The following is a 20,683-nucleotide window of genomic DNA, read 5'->3' as shown; positions in this document are numbered from 1 at the left end:
TCACTAAACTGCAATTCTGCCTAGTTTATCAGGTGAAAAATCTATTATATTTTAAAATAAAAATAAAATTATAGATTTATAATAAGTAAAAATATCGACTGAAAGGTCTGTAAATTGTTTTTTTTATGTGACTTTTTCTTAAAGCATTTAAATGTGTCTAATTTTGCAAATCATGCATATATAAAAAAAATTTAATTTGTTGTGCGCGAAACAATTTTGTGTAATGTCCAAATTGTTTTAGACAATTCACGCGTTTGAGTTCTAGTTCAGGAAACTCTAAATCGTATAGGCCACGTTGCACGCGTTGACACGCGAGTTGGAACTACTTCGTAAAATCAGTAATTCATTCACGCACAAACTGTTTCAATTCGTGTAAGTCTTTAAACGCGACTTTAGGAATAAACCCTACTCGCGTTTGTAGCCTAATGTCTTAAATATTTGATGTAAATAATTTCAATGCATGGCTTACTTTAGTGCTCACCGAATTCAACCCTAATTAAAAATTAAAAAAAGCGGAAATCAAGCGATTTCCTAAGGCGCTCTACGATTGTGTTCTGACCGCGTTTCTAACCGCATTTTCTCACCCTTAAACACACAGCGTTTCTAGAAACGGATTCGCAAATACTTTTAAAACGCAAGCCAGTCAAATTGACTAATATCGAGTGTACACTGCAACGTCTGCATTATATTACTTTATTTCATACCAATCGGCGCAAGTAAGTGCAGGAACTTTCTAATTAACAAGGATACAAAAATACCGTAAGGACTCCTGAACCCTATCTAAAAAATAGCTTGTTCATCCGTAATCTTACGCCAATGCGTGCCTGGCTTACAAGGCTTAGTTGCCACTCGACCGCTTTTGGATTAGGTAGGAAAATCGCGAATCCGGCTAACTCCATTAGCGGCGTTTTAGTAAGTCAGCGTTTTTCGGCGCCAGTACTAAAATCCCACTCCTCGAAACGTAAAGCATAATTCTACGTTTCAAGATAAATTTTACTTATCTTTTCAAAAGAATACATGGCACAGCATCAACGATGTAAACTTACTTTCACCAGTGCCCAATGTATTTCACGTTACAAATTGCTTGCTGGTCACGGGCCCCGTTGCTAGCGTAATTGTTCTTGCTACGTTGACCCTGATAACCTATTACTACTATTGGTGGTCAATTCTACCATTTCCATAATAAGAAAATTATTACTACTAATTTGGACAACATAGCTGCCGAAATGAAATTTGATTTTCAGAAAACATCACAACAAAGCGTTGGACGACGTGCGAGTGCGCAGTGCAGCCAATGATTTCCGGTGACGTCAGAATTGTCGAACACCGAACAGGAGATTCCCCACCCGATTCGCAAAATTGCTGTCTACAACACTAAAACACAGCTCTGCCGTCGCGTTGAAGAAACAACAAGATCGCCAACCAGCGGAAGCTAACATCAATTCAGCGTTTCCCAATACAAAAGAACTTGGATGAACAGGGCACACAAGAGAAAATGAATCAAGAAACAGGAATCAAAAACAAAGAACATATTGGGCAAGATCGGATGATTCTCGCATTTCGCGTCCAACGTTTTTCCACAAACATTTCACAACAACAAAAACATAACAACACAAACAATGAAACAAATAGCCAGGGCTTTATATGCACCCTGGCCCAAAAAATTAGCGGCCGAGTAAATGTGTAACGACAGGGGTCAATTTAGAGGTTAATTGAATATTTTAAACGTTTATAGAATCTGTGTATTTATCAAATATGTTACGATTTATGATTTGTCACTTTTTCACGCCTTTTACCGAACACTCGCTGTCATTCTGAAAACAAATCATTCGGCTCTTTCACACATGAATAATGTTATATCGTGACACATATTTCCGTTATAGATAAAAGTATTTCACCTGTGTGAACGCGTTATTGTAACAGTTCCCGGCTGACAAAAAGGCTTCGGGATATGAAACACTTCCGCTTTTCTGTGTCGCCTTTGTTTTTGTTCATGCAAAACCCGCCTGCTTCACATTGTAGTGGACGTTTTACTAATTGTTGCTATTACTCGAAACTTAGTTTTATAACCAACTTTTTGACGTGACACAACACAGTCCTCGTGACCACAAAACATTGACCGCGTAAGTAACACGAATATGTTATTTAATTCAGTGAAAATGCCTCTGCTAAATGATTCTATGACCAAGCGATGTGTATAAAGGGGTTGGAAAGCGCCGATGTAGTTTAACTGGACGATAAATACAAATCCCTGAACTAACATGCCATAGGTTATTATGCTGAGAGTTAGCACTGTAACATATGGACCTTACGCAATTCCTGTAAGTTGATTTCCGTTCTGTCTTTTATCCAATAAACACAGATACGTTTAATGTATTGCTGTGGCTGAGCTGTTGGAACACGCAACTTTAACAAATGGAATCGTATCAAGGTTAGTGGAAACCAGAATCAGCCGAGCAGATACGATACCGGTGCCATTACAACTGCTGTTTGTTATACAACGCAGCGGTTTGTAGTTTGAAAGATAATCATTTTTGAAAAATACCGGTACCGTAACGCAAAACCAAACTTTTTTGGTATTTACCGAGCTTAATGAGTAACGACGTCACTTGGCATCCGATTGAATAAAGCAGTGTTTCTTAGTTTTTTTACCTCACTTGCCACCTATAGACCTCTGAAAACCTGACGGCGCATACAGCGAGCTCCCTCATTATTTCAGTTGGACCGGGGTTTATCTTAAAATGCTTGTATTTAAAGGTCATATAGCTTTTTTATCTTTAAATAACTGTGGAATGAATTAGCTAAGCTTTAATGAAAAAATAAAAATATGATGTATATTTTTTTACTTGTCCGCGGCTTACCTGGTAACTGCCCATCGGTTAAGAAGCACTAAAATAAAGGAATCACGCGAAATATTCTTTGTATTTATGTATTTCACGCACTCAAGCATTTATAACGTAAAATGTCATTGTTCAGCTGTCCTATGCAATCCTAAATAACGTCATTAATATAGGTAAATAAGCAATATCGATCAAATTGACGATCGAAAAGTTTTCCGGGATGTTAAGCAAAAATAGCGATTTGAAACTTATTTGTTCAAACGCAATTGTAAAAAATATATTTATAGTAGAAATCGCTCCGTTTAATGGCAAACCAGGACTGAAATGCAAAATTACTTTTGTATTGATTTGAAACCGATACGACCTTCTGTAGTATCGGAACAGTACCGATACTACGCACTTGGTATCGGGTTGTGATATTATGGGACATCCCTAATAGAATCAATAATGTAAACTCTACTTGCGCATGATGCTGAGGTGCGACAGTTGATTGTCACTGCTGGAAGGAAATCCAACTTCTAATCCTACAAACACATCACACAAATACAAAACTAACTCGGGCGATATTAAAGCTAGAATATCTAAAAAAAGGCATAAACAACTGGTGAAGAAATATGGAAAGTAAGCGAAGTCACAAAAATAACACAATTCGTCAAAAAAAAAGCTCAATGACGGCAAACAAATGTGAACTTAACTTGAAGTGATACTAGAATTGCGCGCCTATATACACACAAGGAGGCAATTAAGTGGTTGATAAGTGAAGCAACATGGGTTGATAAAACATCAAGTTGAAAAGTATAAAAACACGAACCTTGCATATTGAGCGAATACAAAGTAACTTTAGTAAAATAACAAAAAAAAAATCGATTCTATAACGCTTAAGACAAAAATACAAAAATTAGTTGCGAACCACAGTCGTTTGTTAAAACAAAAAATGTGCGCAAATGTTATGTTATTGTTCCAAACAAACAACGAAGCAAGTTTATTTGAAAGTTTAACCGTGAGCTATTGGCACTTTAATGACATACCAGCCGAAATATGAACTGAGTATAATATAAAACACCAATTACGTAAATAAAATCACCATTGTTTAATCGACATGCGGGCAATAATACAGGCCAGGAGTTCATTGCATAGTTGAATGTTGAGTGCTGACAAGATCAGCTAAATATGCCGCTGCTCTGATGAAAGGTTTATTGGTGGATTAAAAATACAAATATGTTTGCATTCAACTTAAATGTTTAAAACGCTTGAAACTAAATTTGTCTGAAATAATAATAAACATCACAATTAAAACTACACCGCATTGTTTGACAACTAAACGTAGAGTTTACAAGCAGTAAATTTGATAAATGTTTTGCTGGAAAAGGACATGAGAGAGTCAATCGATTGATTGTTTGTCGCTCGGAGCTAACGAAGAATTTGAACGCCAAAAAACACTCTGTCCTCCTGCAAAGCACAATATGTAAAAAAAAAAAATTAAAGGCTGTAAAAAACATCCTTAACAGATTTTGTTTTTACACTATTCCTTTTTCTGCGATTTAATGCGAAAGATTTCTGACTAAGAAACTTGTTTGTGTGGTAATAAAAACACAGAGTAATAGTAAGTTGTTGGTATTCCGTGTAAAAACAAAATCCCACCGATAAGAGGAACAGGTTAACAAAGCAGAACTATAGTTGCTCGGTTTTAAAGCAGCTTTTGCGTGTGTGACGAGCCAAAGGGCTATTGTGACGTCAGATGTGCAAAACATCAACTATTTTATTTCCTAATCTCAAGCCAAAAAAGTGAGATTTACTTCTATCCGTAAAAATCGGTCTATTTTGTTTTGCTTCGATCTGTCAAAAACATTTAATTTTAAGTGTTTTTGGCGACCTATTCTGACAGAAAGCTTCCAATGTCATCATGACGTAACATTAGGGCGGAATCTTGAAACGTAATAATTTTACGAAAGCAGCGAAGTTACCCAGCCTCGCCCTGAACATAAAAACACGTAAAAAAAGATACCTCGAATTAGAGAATTGTTATTGTGACGTAACACAGTGGCTTCTCGTGTCAGTGATGTAGGCTTTCTATTTATGTATTGTTGTTACTCACGGGAAGTCCAAGTTCTCTCAGTTTCGATCTGATCACCTCCATGCCTTCCACAGTGATGCGACAATTAATGACCTCCAACTTCTCGATGTTTGGGATGACGCGAGAAAGCTCAAGAGCTCCTTTGTCGCCGATTAAGTTATTATTCAGGACTAGCTCCTTGATCTGGAACAACAAATTATTGGGTGAAATAGAGTTAGACTTAGTACATAAAGTGAAATTATTATTAGTTGGTTCGTGGTGTTTGCGGTTCCAACCAACTTTATTTACTACATATTAAATGCATAACACGTTTTTATTCAAATAAATGTTTTTTTATTTAATGGACCAGTGGTGGGCAATTACTGTTTAACAGTCGCGTAAGAATAGGAAAATGGGCTGTGTAAAAAAATAGGATATGAAATGTAAAAACCTTTGGATATAATAGCTCGATTCGTTATTGACAATATTAAATATTATTATTTGAAAAACGTTCCGAAGAGCATTTAGTAAAGATTGTCTGGCAGCAACATCATATTTGTTAATGTTTGTCAACTTACTTTGCACTGTTTGTTCTCGATTGCCTCGGTTAGTTCACTGATGTCTGTGATGACACATCTGTGCAACCACAACACCTCGACCTTGTCAACTATCTTCGACAAATGTTGGACACCGACGTTTCCCAAATCGTTCCCGCTGAGGTCAAGTTTCTTCAACTAAACAACAACTCAAATGTAAGTTGGTGGAAATATGAACACAAAAACAAGTTTGCGACCACCTTAAGTAATATATGTATTTATAACAAAATTATTCAGAGGTCAGAACCAGACATCGATCACAAATACATCCCTTTTGTCTCCGCCAACCGACATTTTGAAATACTGGCTCGATTAAAAATTATTGTTCATATTGCAGTTTTGGGGCTTTTTCTGTTGTATTTTTTAGATTATTTAAATCAATTATTTTTTACCGGATGACATAACATCTACGTTTGAGAGTTCAATAAAAAAAACATTGTTTAAAATGGCCTTACATTTTTATTTTTCCTAAACATTGCATTACATGGAGCTACACGTTCGGTTTATAGAAGTTTCATATTACTCGAAATATTTTTTGCGTTTCTCTATATACAAACATTTTACCTCATTCGTAAAACATCAAAGGCGCTGGTCGTTCCTGTTTGCCGGTGATTGCGTCTAGATTTATAGGTCTGTGTTGAACCGGCATTTACTCGTCTAGCGTTGTATCGTAATTATCATAAAAAATATTTTTTTTGCTTTAGTAAAACTCAAATTCTCATGTAGTTTTGCAAAATATGTGACAAAATATCTTGATTAAATATGTGACAATATAAAAAATAAATAGAAATCGCCAATGAAAGTCTAGCAAAAGCGACCTTTAGTCGCAAAGCGAACACGTGCGTCGTCCACACTCCTGCCAAGTGCCAGCTGCGAAACCGTGTGCATTATTTAACTTCAGACAAAAACTAAACCAAGACCGTGAAATATGTGTGATTGATTTTGGTAGAATCATGTTTCGACTATCAGCAGCGTAGTTCTTACGGGATTGTACGCTAAATTACAAGCACGTCTTTCGTCACCTGCAATACTTGTTATAATGCCACGATTAGCGCAACATCTGCGATGAGCTGTGTGCCAATCAGCTAAAACAAGCTGCGGTTGAGGGAAAATAAGTTGTGTCAATTACACACCAAACACATGGAGTTATAATATGCCTATTGGAAATAATTTTGCGGTACCTAGCATTACGTAAAAAAGACGACTTTAAAACGCGCACGACAGTCACATTTCGACCACCTTTTAAGGAAATCTGCTTTAGTTAAAAAGTGTCGTTGTTACACGAACATAGGATATTAGCGTAGACAGCAAACAGCGAGGAACAAATGCGCCTATTATCTGAAGGAAAAAGGCTTAACTTGCGTTGCCAATTGTCAATTGTCGAATACATACTTGTTAATCAACCAACCTTAACGAATAACGAATGAGAAAAAAGATCCTGCGTTTACGGTCGACCACAGAAGAGACGAAAACCGGTGTTTTGCGTTTGATTTTCGTTTTGCATCATTGGCTTACGACGCGTGACCTAATTACATTAAAAACTCGTATATGGTTGGGCTGGGAAGCGGCCGTGTGTAGTGAATTGTGTTGATTTACATTAGACAACGACATGTTAAGTCATCGGTTGTAAGTTTTCAATTTTTATCAATCGTCAGTTATAACTTAATGGTTGTCATTCGTGATATTTTAGAATACTCGGAAATGTGATACCATGTTTTGTGTGCAGGGCCGGATTAAGGGTACTGTGGGCCTAAGGCTATTTACAAGGGAAGAGCCTAATTTTGCAAACGAGGATACAAAAAGTAGTAAAATTACCTACATGAAAAGTTGAAATTATTTAGGCTACTGCAAAATAACACAAACATAATATAAAAACATGTAATAAATGTAATTAAGTGCCATAGACTCATTGTAGGGGAGCTGTGGGACCAGTGGGTCACTTTTGACGTTTTTGCATCTGCAGGTTTTTTATTTACCTCGTAAAATAGGATTTTGAGGTAACGTGAAGTTTAATCTACCCTTCAACATACCACAGCATTTAACTCAAAATGTAAGAAGAGAAAATTTGAATAAGTGCACCCATTATTTAACAAATCGGTCGTTTTAAACTAACTCAGTTAGTCATTGCCAGGCTTGTTTTTGGACTCCGACGAGTTTTTTTTGTATTCGACTAATGTTTTGTCACTAAATTCGCCGAGATGATTCCTAGATTTTTATTTTAATAATGCGTTACTATTGTTTGGCAAATAAGCTGTGTATAAGCTAGCTCAGGGACAGCAACCTATTTCTAGTCGCGGGCCAAAACCAAACTCAGAAAGTCCTCCGCGGGCCGCACAAAATGTTAACTAAGAATTGTGTTATTACCATGTTAGAACAACTGTAAATCAGGCGGGTCTCGGATCTTTTTTGCACCTAAAGATGTGTTTAATTACGTTTACGGAGGAAGTAAAGTGTTGGCGCAAAATAAAATTCGAGTCTAAACCTCGTTATTCATACTACTTATAAAAAATGTGATAAAACTACTTTCAGGAAAGGCAACAACCTTAATAGTTAATCTATTCAGCGTTTGTTAACCTTTTTCAAGCGCAGATCTATTTGAAAAGACAGCATCAAAACGTAAAGAAACCGGACGTAGAAAGCCATTCGCGCTAGCGCGAAATTTTTTCGCACTCTCGTATAGTCAAAAAGTCAAAAACTATTTTAAATGGAAAGAGGAAACAGCTCTCGAGTCACTGGTCCCACTTCTCCCCTATTACAATGTAGCTTATATGGAAAATTATATTTTCCTTGCCTTACAGCTAGCATACCTATAGGTTGGTTTACACTAAATGCGTTTTGCTACTAGCGTTAGCGTCTGTCGCAAAACGCTAGCGTTGTCCAGATCACACTTAAACGGTTGCTAGCGTTAACGGCAAATTTCCTCGTTCCGAACCAAAAGCGTCATAGTTGAACTGTTTCAACTTCCGCAACCGAAATTTAAAAAAAACATTTTTCGCCAGACGCGTCTAGTGTGAACCAACCTTATGAATGACGTTATCGACATTCAAACCTCTAACAACATCACTATCTATGCTTAAAAGGGACTCCAGCCTTTACCTATCCTCAAACCCACCCCTAAGTACACCACTAACTCCCCTAACAATTTTAACCCCTATCCATTTTCTAACCCCACCAATTACCCACCAATAACCCCAAACAAGGCCAAAAATCCAATGCAAAAACAGCGGCGCCCAAATGGCGCAGGCCAAACTAGGGCGTCCGAACGTCGCACCAAAACGACCCATGCCAGACCTAACACAGCGCCCGATCGACCCATACCCTCTCCATGCAGTTTCAGGTGTTATTTTGCCCATTTAAGGCAATATTAAGATGCATTTAGGACGTATTTTGACAGATTTAGGTCTTATTCAGACGATTTTAATCTCATTCTGTACTGGGCAGTAATCTGCTAAATTAAGCTTTATGTCATTGGTCTTTATTCTATGGGTTTTAGAATTTTTTTTGCTTTAGGTATTGTTCCTTTTTAGGTTTTATTGTGTGTCCTATTTAAAGTGATAGCACAGAACGTAAATAGTTCTTAACTCGTTTGCAGCATAAATAAAACGATTTATTTACCTACTCACACACAAGGCACATATTGACTCGACTCGGTTATTAGTTTTTAAGCAAAAACTGTATTGTACTGATACTGGTTCTGTATCTCTATAAGCCTTACAAAAATTTAACCTTAAAAAATTGAGGGCCGAATTTTTCCAGGGCCTAAGGCTATAGCCTTATTAGCCTATTGGTTAATCCAGCCCTGCTTGTGTACAACAATTGATTCGTTTGATTTGTTTGGCAAAAGGTATGTAAACTAACTTCAATACACTTAACTTATCCATTGGAATTGAGTGGTGTGTGTTGTATTACAAGTTTTAAACAAGATCAAGTTAAGAAAATACCACGAACACACGCCTGTTTGTGTCCACTTTTATGTGGGCAGAATCTGCTAGTTAGTATTCATATTAGGGTTAGCTAATAACGGACATAAGCCGTAACACGTAAGTAACACCTCTCTCCAAAGTTTAACAAGGCAAGCGCAATGTTTTAGTGCCCGCGTCAACTTTTTACGAAATTTTTGTTCAGCCATAATTCTGCGAGGTAACCGACGTCACAAAGTTATGTTTTGCCAAAATGATATTAATAAATGCCACTTGATTAAAAATATGCGCACCTTTTGTGTGCCGAATGCGCCACGTTTTATTCTTAATGAAGAATGTTGCTTTTTAGTTAAATACAACAAAACGCATTTTTTCGGGTGTTGCACAAACAACGCGTCGCCTTCTTTGAATAATAATTAGACTTTTTATATTATATAACATCCTGGTCCATGATTATGAGGTATTAGTCTACTCTAAAATACAAAAATAATGTAGGGGAAAGCACCTGAATTAATTGACAAAAAAATTGTTAGTGGAATTTATTACTGACGTCATACCTCTAGAACAGTGCTCATCAAATGTTGTGCCGCGATATAATCGGACAATCACTTATTTAACAAATAAAGTCATTTTAAAATTTGTTTGCGCTCTCCAAAGGTACCGTGTTAATCGTGAGTGGAATTAGAACTAAAAACATAGACCAGCATTTTAACCGTGTCCAATAATCCAGGTGAAACTTTTACGAACTTTTCTAAATACTTTTTTTTTAACTTAGTTCCGCCTATGTGTCTAAAGTCAACATTTAAACAAATTTTGCAACAAACATTACAGCCACCAGAACCGCTCGTTAACTATCTTCATGGAAATATAATTATTAATCAAAAAATATTTGGTACTTACTTTGCACTGTTTGTTCTCGATTGCCTCGGTTAGTTCACTGATGTCTGTGATGTCACAACTGAACAACTCCAACATCTCGACCTTGTCAACTATCTTCGACCAATGTTGGACACCGACGTTTCCCAAATTGTTCCTGCTGAGGTTAAGTTCCTTCAACTAAACAACAACTCAAATGTAAGTTGGTGGAAATATGAGCACAAAAACAAGTTTGCGACCACCTTAAGTAATATATGTATTTATAACAAAATTATTCAGAAGTCAGAACCAGACATCGATCACAAATACATCCCTATGTCTCCGCCAACTGGCATTTTGAAATACTGGCTCGATTAAAAATTATTGTTTATATTGCAGTTATGGGGCTTTTGCTGTTGTATTTTTTAGATTATTTAAATCAATTATGTTTTACCGGATGACATAACATCTACGTTAGAGAGTTCAATAAAAAAATATTGATTAAAATGGCCTTTTATTTTTATTTTTCCTAAACATTGCATTACATGGAGCTACATGTTTGGTTTATAGAAGTTTCATATTACTCGAAATATTTTTTGCGTTTCTCTATATACAAACATTTTACCTCATTCGTAAAACATCAAAGGCGCTGGTCGTTACCGGTGTTTTGCGTTTGATTTTCGTTTTGCATCATTGGCTTACGACGCGTGACCTAATTACATTAAAAACTCGTATATGGCTGGGCTGGGAAGCGGCCGTGTGTAGTGATTTGTGTTGATTTACATTAGACAACGACATGTTAAGTAATCGGTTGTAAGTTTTCAATTATTATCAATCGTCAGTTATAACTTAATGGTTGTCATTCGTGATATTTTAGAATACTCGGAAATGTGATACCATGTTTTGTGTGCAGGGCCGGATTAAGGGTACTGTGGGCCCAAGGCTATTTACAAGGGAAGGGCCTAATTTTGCAAACGAGGCTACAAAAAGTAGTAAAAATACATGCAAGAAAAGTTGAAATTATTTAGGCTACTGCAAAATAACACAAACATAATATAAAAACATGTAATAAATGTAATTAAGGGTCATAGACTCATTGTAGGGGAGCTGTGGGACCAGTGGGTCACTTTTGACGTTTCGTTTTTGCATCTGCAGGTTTTTTTATTTACCTCGTAAAATAGGATTTTGAGGTAACCTGAAGTTTAATCTACCCTTCAACATACCACAGCATTTAACTCAAAATGTAAGAAGAGAAAATTTGAATAAGTGCGCCCATTATTTAAAAATCAGTCGTTTTAAACTAACTCAGTTAGTCATTGCCAGGCTTGTTTTTGGACTCCGACGAGGTTTTTTTGTATTCGACTAATGTTTTGTCACTAAATTCGCCGAGATGATTCCTAGATTTTTATTTTAATAATGCGTTACTATTGTTTGGAAAATAAGCTGTGTATAAGCTAGCCCAGGGGCAGCAACCTATTTCTAGTCGCGGGCCAAAACCAACTTAGAAAGTCCTCCGCGGGCCGCACAAAATGTTAACTAAGAATTGTGTTATTACCATGTTAGAACAACTGTAAATCAGGCAGGTCTCGGATCTTTTTTGCACCTAAACATGTGTTTAATTACGTTTACGGAGGAAGTAACGTGTTGGCGCAAAATAAAATTCGCGTCCAAACCTCGTTATCCATACTACTTATAAAAAATGTGATAAAACTACTTTCAGGAAAGGCAACAACCTTAATAGTTAATCTATTCAGCGTTTGTTAACCTTTTTCAAGCGCAGATCTATTTGAAACGACAGCATCAAAACGTAAAGAAACCGGACGTAGAAAGCCATTCGCGCGAACGCGAAGTTTTTTCACACTCTCGTATAGTCAAAAAGTCAAAAACTATTTTAAATGGAAAAAGGAAAACAGCTCTCGAGTCACTGGTCCCACTTCTCCCCTATTACAATGTAGCTTATATGGAAAATTACATTTTCCTTGTGTAGCGTGTTTTTCTTGTCATTTTGTCAACTGCGAATTCTAACTTTAATTATTAATTTGCGCCTTACTTTAAAAATAGGGACTAGGGACTTGGGTTCATATTTCGAAATGTATTAAACTGTAACATTGATTCTTATTTTGGTTGGTATGTGTTTAATCTGTTTGTGCACACGGCCCTTTTAAGCCAGTTTAACATTCTCTGCACACGGGACATTTAATGGTGCTTTCTCGTGATGCGTTCTTTCTAATCTGACCTCTGGCGATTCTCCACTGGACTTTTAAATTTAATGACTGCCAATCTCGCAAATAATGGTCACCTTGTTCTGATCTAATCTTTTCGCTGGCGCCAGCTGTCCTCGGACCGAAGAATTAATCTGTTTGCCATCGCTATAATTTTTTACTGTCTTTATTAAACTGCGTACTTTCCTGTAACTCGTCGACGCCCTTCTCGCATTTTCAGTTCTTGCGTAACTGCTTTTTAGAAGGTGTCTATATTAATCAGCGTCTGAACGTCTCTTTTGTCCAGTATTTGGGAAGTGGGCCATTGCGTATAGAGGTCAGCACGTTTTGTGTAGTGTTCTGCCTTGTAAGTAACTTTTGCTCACGTATTAAGCGTTGGTGTGGTGTTTGACATTTTGGCTCATCTAATACACTTAGTTGCTTGGGTTAAGTTGTGTGGTCTGTAGAATAAACTTAAGCATTGAGGCAAATAACTCCCGATTATCTTTTAAGAACTCATTGCGGTTGCGTCCTGTCGGACAAGTATAGGTTAGGCGGTAGATTCTAATATACTAGGGCGCGGCAGGGCGTAACACGTTTGGTGCCCCGGTGTTTGTGGTTGCAATTTGCTTCCGGAATAAGGTATTCGGGAATAAGATTTTGTTGCGCAAAATTTGGTTGTGTTTTGTGTTGCGAACGTGTGTTTTGTCGGAATTTTTGAAGCGTGAATTGGGCGTTTGTGTTGGTGAGAGTTGAAAGAAGTCTAGTCTGAACCCTTTTCGCGTTTGTTAAATCATGGAAAAATTAACGTCCGTTTTGGCGTCTTTAAACAAGCCGGTGGTTACGAGCGAAGGTTCGAGCGTGTCGCATCAGGACCGCAAAATGCAAGCACAGAATTATATTGCTGAAATTGAAAGACTTAATCTTGAGTTGGACTTGTTGCGTTCTTCTAGACAAGATCATTGCATAGCCCTTGAGAAATCTCGCGATATGGCAAAGGGCATCGAACAGCAATTAAGGATTGATCAAAAAGCGCACAAGTTAACTTCGAACGCTAAGGAGGCGGAAATTAAGGCTTTGCAAAAGTTATTCAAGGACGATTCCGCAGTAAAATCGTCCACTTTGGTTGCGTTGGCGTCTAGGCCAGTTTCATATGATGTAGAGGATGTGAAAGATGTCTCGTTAGAAAGTCCAGCGCCTCCGTATGTTTCGAATTTGTATCCGGGATTGGGCGATAAGCAAAGCGATGTTCCTGGCGATGTGCCAGCTGAATCGGTGAAACCAGTGTTGGTAGGTGAGAAATTTACAGAGGATTCTTACAATGCTTTAACGCCTCCGTCGAGCTACATACCGCGAACGAGCGTTTTAGATCCACCTCACTTACCTCGTTCTAGATTTGAAACCCCATGGGCTAATCCGCAGAAGTTAAAGTTTGACAATTCCACTAAGAAGCGCGTTGACTTGGCACAATTAATGCGCGCCGCTCCAGGAAAGGAACTTCAATGGCTTGAATTAAATGTCCGCCAGTTAAGGCAATTAGGTTTAAATACAGAAAATTTGTTGACAACGCTTTTGGCGACTTGTGACACGCATTTGTCTCTACAATCTTTTTTACAAGCTTTGCTTTTGAATATAAACATGACCAGTGAACAAAAGCTAACGACCCTGCAGGAGCACGTAAAGGCAACGTTTAAAAAATCTCATCTGGCATTGATCAGTCATTTGCGCGCTTTGTTGGAGAATGTAAGATATGACAATGTCGTTGTTAACCCAGTTCAGGCGATAACTACGGCTTTTGCTCAGGAAGGCATTTTGTTGGATGACTTGGCAAGCGACAGTCCGTTTTTGCGTTTAGTTGAGGAGGTGTTGTTAAAAAAATTGCCTACCAGTGTTGCGTTGCAAATTGAAGGCGAGCCTTGGAGAAATATGCAGAAAATATTACACCGCTATTTCACCTTATCTACAGCCCGTTCCAGCAACTCGGATCCTGTCAAGAAAGTTTTGGTCTCGCATTTTGATGACGGTAAGACTGTTTTATCTGATAATAATGAGGAGTTGAAAAAACTATCTGAAAAGGTTTCCCATTTAAGCGGGTTGGTGTTGCAGAAAACTATTGATGAAAAAAACGATAGGACTAAAAATTGCGAATCGAATCAGCAATCTAATATGTTATCTAATGATATAAGGTCTCGTTCTAAATGTTTCTTTTGTCAGGTTGAGGGCCACTTTGCTCGTGACTGCGATTTGAAGCGGTTGTTTCGTGCAAATGGTTGGAATGTGTATTCAAGAACAGGTGACGAAGTTTTTTTGTCCTCGAGATCTGCGGGCCGTGGCGGCGGAAGATCAACCTCTGCAGGCCCGTGGAGAGATGGGCGTTGGTCTCGGCAACCGACCTCGGCTCGAGACTCGGACAACGGCGGGAACTCGCAACGTTTTTCCGGCCGAGGGCGGACGCTGGGTCGTTCTGACCAACAGGTACCTCGTTTCAATTCATTCAATCGTTCAAATACCTTTCGGAATAATGATTACTCACAAAACACCTTTTCAAAAAACTAGATTCAGGCTGGGGCTGCAATGAACCGCCGCAACCTCAGCCTTCTCGAATGACGGCACGATTGAATCACGTTTTGACTTCACCTAATGGCACTGCGCATTTCTTTGTAACAGATAACGTGACTTGTCAACCATTTCTTTTAGATACGGGTGCTGGGGCTAACATAATACATCCTTCTGCGTTGCCGAAGTCTATAAAGATAAGCCCTTCGAATGCTAAATTTTCGACTTTAGATGGGACACGCAGTGCTTTGAAATCACAAGGAACAGTCTCTGTTCCGATTATGATCTCTTCCACTACTATAACTCTTGAGTTTGAAGTTTTAGATCAGACGCCTTATAATATCATTGGAATTGCTGACATCATTCAACACAACTTGCTGAACAAAGGAACTCTTTTGATACCCAAAAAAAGTTGACTTACGAACAGGCAGCAAAAATGGCTTCAGATCGACTTCCTCAGGCGGCGATTGAGCCATCCGTAAAAACTTTAATAGCTCCTGAAAAGTTTGACGAAATCTTAAACAAATTTCCGCATATCTCTGATTTAAAATATAATCTGCAGCAACCGTATAAGCTGCCTTATAAATTGTCCATTCAATTAAAACCTGGCAGCCATCGGCCAATAACTGGCCCCATATATAGCACTGGTCCCGAGCAAATGGCGGTTTTACACAAATGGCTCGAAGAATTTTTAGACCTAGGAATTTTGAAGCGGGATTCCACTCCTTGGCGGAATCCAGTATTTTTGGTAAAGAAAAAGCCATCAGGATACAGAGTCGTTGTTGATTTTCGCGCTTTGAATAGCATTTTAACTCAGGATGATTACAGTTTGCCTCGTGTTGACTCAGTTCCGAAATATATACAAGGTAAAAAATTTTTCAGTGCAATTGACTTAACAAAAGCTTTTCACCATGTACAGGTGGATGAGGATTCCACACGTTATCTTCATGGAAGAATTGCCCTCTTGGGGTAAAGAGCGCCCCCGGAGTCTTCCAGGCCAACATGGATCAGTTGAGCAAGGAAATCTTGATTCGTTACAATGAGTGGAGACAGTCGAGAGGTTTGAGTGTTGTTTGTGAAGCTGTAAAATGTTATATTGATGATATTCTAATTGCCACTGAGACTGAATCTGAACATTTGAAACTAATTGACATCGCTTTAGGAGTTTTGTCTGAATACAATTTAACTGTAAATAAGGACAAATGCGCTTTTGGGAAGGATAGAGTCCGTTTCCTGGGTCATGTCGTTTCTGAGGAGGGTCAGCGACCGCTCTACTCTCGTTTACAAGGTTTACTTGAGATTCCTTTGCCTAAAACGGTGCATGATTTACGTCAATTTTTGGGTGTGGTAAGATACGAAAAGAAACATGTGCCGCATTTAGCCGCTCTTACGTGTTCATTGGATCAGATCGGTAAAAATGTACCTGCTAAAATGTCTTCAAAGGTTTTGATAGATTGGACCGCAGCTCTTTTAGAGGCATATTTAGAAACTCGGCAAGCTATGATGAGCGCAACGACACTGCGCTCTTACGATCCCTCGCGGAGGTTGCACATCGCCACAGACGCGTCAAATAAGGCCGCTGGCGCTGTTTTGTTTCAGTTCAACCATAAAAATGAAATGGAACCATTAGGGTATTTCAGTCAATCATTAAACAAAGCTCAACGGTGTTATTCGGCTTTTGTTAAAGAGCTTTTGGCGTTGCGTTTGGGTTTGCATTATTTTCGGAATCATTTAGAAAGTAATCATTTTACGATACACACCGATCATCAGCCTCTTGTCCGAGCGATAGAAAATGGTCATTCGCCTTTAAAAGGTCTTTCGGCAAGACAACGTGATTGGATAGGCCAGATTTTGGAATTTGATTTTGACATACGGCATGTAAAAGGTTGTGACAATGTTATCGCCGACTATTTCAGTCGGGAAGGCTGTAAAGACTCATCTGTAAATGAAAAACCCCTTTTGTATTTCGCTAGAACACAATTTCCTTCAGCTTTGTCCCTAGATCGTTTGTATGAACTACAGAAATCGTCTTTTTGTGACTGCACGAAAACGACTTGCGACAAGCGTCATGTCAAACAGGGCCGACTAGCTAAGTTTCACAACGGTTCATTAATAATGTGCGATGTTCCTGGTTCATTAGATCTGGTTCTCTTGCCAAATGTGGAATCGCAGAAGTATGTTTTTAAGTCATATCATGACTACACTCATCACAGTGCGCGTGTAACCTGGAATGCGCTTCGTAATATCTATTGTGGTCCTAAATTTCGCAAAAATATCTTGCGTTGGTCAGCGGAATGTTCGGTTTGCATCAAAAATCGCCCCAAACGTTTAGAGCAGGTCGCTTTGCAGCCGTTTCAGTATCCAAATGGGCGCCTTCGCACTTGCCATATGGATGTGTTTTCGCTACAAGCTTCTAATACTCAGCCAAGCTATCATAAGCTATTAACTATGATCGATCGCGAGACGACTTTTGTTGTGTTAGCTCCCTTGCTACATGAGACCGCTGAACATACGATTGATGCGTTTAGAAAATATTGGATTGCTTATTTGGGTTAGTCCTTGTAACAGACAATGGAGGGAATTTTAGGTCTATGGCGTTTCATACCTTTTGTACGGAACATAATATCGATCATAGATACAGCACACCTTATAATCCACGGTGTCAAGGAAAAATTGAGCGTTTTCATCGGTCTTTGTGTGATCTTGTTTCAACCCAGCCGGTTCCCGAGAATTGGCTGCAGAACCTCGCATGGCTACAGTTGGCATTAAACTCCATGTGGCGAGAACACATGGATTCGTCGCCTTTCAAAGCTTTAGTTGGCATGACTCCAAGAACTCCTGTAAGTGTAACTGCGCCTTTAGTGTCTGGATTTGCTCCCGAAAATCTTGATTCGGAGCCCGGAATTGTACATAGTCGATTGCCTTCTCCCAGAACGGTGCGAACGGTTCCGTCAAAATGGGAGGACGCTACGCACGCTTATTTACCCGTTCGCTCAAGGTCAAATAAAATCTCTCCACTGCGGGAAGGGCCATTTGAAATTGTTCGCTTGACAAGGACTAACGTGACTGTTGATTTGTCTCAAGGAGAATTACGCAAGCAGCCTCGCGATCAGGCATTTCCTGTAACATTATCCGTTGATGAGTAGGAGAATTTGAATTCAGATGTATGTTGTTTGTCATTGCAATTGCTTGTTTTCGTTTTGACTAACCTTTAATGTTCAATAAGTCCTTTGGGTTTCTGTTGTTCGAAACGTCCGAATTTTTCGGGGATAAATGTTTTGCTCGTGAAATGTTGTTTTGGGCGAGTGGTCATGGAAATATGGTTTCCAATGCCTAAACTAATGCTCAGAATTATTGTTTTTGGAATTCTGATGTTTTTGAAAATATAAGCGCTGTAATTTTCCCCAATGGAGTTTCTTGATAATTGCGTCAGTTTTTGATTTCAACGTTTGTTAGTGATAAGTATGTTTGCAATCTTGCGTTTGTCTGCTGTGTGATGGCGAATGTGATTTTTGGTGTTCTGCGAAATTTGTGTCTTTCAGTTGGTGTGCAGGACTGCGCGTTGTGCAAACTGATTGCGGTGATGTAAAGATTAAAATAAAAAAAAAAGGGGTTATAATGATGAATTTTCCCTTAAAAAAAAAATATAGCCGTAGGAAGGACTTGGGAAGTTCCTTTAGCGGCGAAGGAGGTCGACTTATCCCTCCTAAATTGAAGTGCGGCGGAAGGGTTAATAGGATCCCCTTAGACGCGCACTATCTTTTTGCATATTTAAGTGGTAGGGCCGGTTTGCCTCACAAATGTGTATCTGGGGAGTGGAGAGTCCCCTTTCGTGCTAGTGTCGCACAATTGACGCGTTCTTGAGTAAATGTGGTAGGGCCGGGTAGCCTCACATGTGATAAAATAAGAGATGTAGCATTCCTCTTAGTGATAAAATAAGAGACGTAAAATTCCTCTTAGCGATTTAGAGTCGAAGATGATGACGAGTAATTCCATCTGACGACGATAGGACAGGGTTATGGTCCTTCTAGACTTTATGTCTGATATTCGCCGGCGAGTTTATTAACGTGACAGCTGTATATTTGTTAATTGTTTTTGAACCTATTAAAAATTAAGTGTTAATCAGGTTTTGGTATTCCTAAACGTTTTTGCATAAAGACTGATCATCTTATGTTGCAGCGTTTTTTAGATCTAGGGTTCATTGGATTGTGCACGTCCTTTGAAACGATAAACCTGAACAATAAACAAAAAAAAACCTGTAAATAATGCATATCATGAAGTTGGGATGTGTTCCTATGTTTTTCCTGGTTTGTTTTTGGACATGTAATTCCGTGTCCAATATAAGAGCATGGAGGATAAAACATTTTGTGGAAAACGGGACAAATTCGGTAATGCGTTGTACCCCGTGTACGGCATCCTGTGGAAATAGTTCCAGGATTTGTGAAAACGGGATTCGTTTACCCTGTGTTCTGGCAAAATGTCCTGTTTCATGCCCCAAATGCTCTTCTGCTCCAGGTTCGTTGGGAAAGCAGAATTTTCGTTTAATTCAAGGACGTCAGGTAAAATGTTCAGTGTGTTTACCTACCTGGACCTTATGGAGTGAGTGGTCTGCATGTCACTCTATAAATAAACAGATAAGGTCACGCAATTTTTTTGCGATGCGTGGTTCGGTTTTACGCCCTATTGCTGGTGAAAGTCAGCAAATCCGAAATTGCACCAGTAATGGTCAAATAGCTAATGTAAATGACACAACTAATATATCGGTCCATCCTTATTCTGTAGCGGTGATTGCTGTTATCATGCCACTAACTATATTAGCATTTGTTGTAATTTGTCTGTTTTGTTTGAAGGCATATAACCGGAGCCGTCGACTCCGGGTGCCTCGGATTTAATACCTTGTTTTGTTGTGTAGGTTTAACAATGAATTGGATTTTGTTTTCATTTTTATTTTTAAAATTAGGGGTGGTTTTCACTCAGAATATCCAATTGAACGATGTGGCGGTGACTGATGCGTCCAATCTGGACGCATTAAAGTTAAAAGCAATGGTTCATCCGGAGTCCAATGCATCTCAAACTTCCATTCCGCTTCATCAGCTGCAGACGAACTTTAGCTCCAATGGGTCAACATTTTTTTCACCCATTTTTGGCAATTTCAGGTCTGCAGCCAAGACTTGGACCGAGTACCATTATCCTACAGGAAAGTATTATGCAACGCCGAAGGAGTACGCGGAGGAATGCACATGTGATAGACAACGACAATTGGTAACATTTCGGGTGGGGGTTAACCACATTAGGCTATCAAGCCTACATGAAACCTATCTAGAAGTGAATTCGGAATCCCACACCGATGTATACGGAAAGGTCCACGACCTAAGATCGGCGTATAGTCTGTTAACACTTTTCCTATGCACTCTTTTCCCAAAATATGAAAGAATAAAGGCCGTCGTAACTTTAAATCATGAGCCTTATAATTATCCATCCAAGGCCAAATTAGCTGATTGGTGGCCTGTTCAAGATTATTATGATTTGCATGAGTTAACTCGTTTTCGTGTTTTAAATAGCGCTACGCCTTGTGCTGAGACGGGTTGTTTGGGCACTATGGCTGTTTCTGTCCCTGTAGGAAATCCTAGACTTTTCGATAAAGATCCTCGTGCTTCTTCGA

General features: G+C 38.7%; 1 protein-coding gene across 1 annotated transcript; it reads right to left on the bottom strand.

Moving 5' to 3' along the window:
- Positions 1–4,800: 4,800 nt before the first annotated feature.
- Positions 4,801–11,949, bottom strand: LOC146146432 (ribonuclease inhibitor-like). Its single transcript, XM_083390760.1, has 5 exons — positions 11,938–11,949; positions 10,310–10,465; positions 5,472–5,627; positions 4,936–5,097; positions 4,801–4,815 (listed from the first exon to the last, which is right to left on the bottom strand). The coding sequence occupies exons 1-5, from the start codon at positions 11,947–11,949 to the stop codon at positions 4,801–4,803; spliced, it is 501 nt and encodes a 166-aa protein (XP_083246886.1).
- Positions 11,950–20,683: the final 8,734 nt, after the last annotated feature.

The sequence above is a fragment of the Ascidiella aspersa genome, chromosome 5, assembly GCF_963924565.1.
Source record: "Ascidiella aspersa chromosome 5, kaAscAspe10.2, whole genome shotgun sequence".
Lineage (NCBI taxonomy): Eukaryota > Metazoa > Chordata > Ascidiacea > Phlebobranchia > Ascidiidae > Ascidiella > Ascidiella aspersa.
The sequence above is the reverse complement of the archived record's forward strand: the minus strand, read 5'-3'. Positions and strand labels throughout refer to the sequence as shown.

What these genes read in the sequence shown, in the direction of transcription:
- LOC146146432 (XM_083390760.1), bottom strand. An exon ending in TCGAGAACAAACAGTGCAAA is followed by an intron (nt 5,628 to 10,309) that starts GTAAGTACCAAA and finishes GTTGTTGTTTAG; the next exon opens with TTGAAGAAACTTGACCTCAG. An exon ending in TCGAGAACAAACAGTGCAAA is followed by an intron (nt 5,098 to 5,471) that starts GTAAGTTGACAA and finishes TTGTTGTTCCAG; the next exon opens with ATCAAGGAGCTAGTCCTGAA.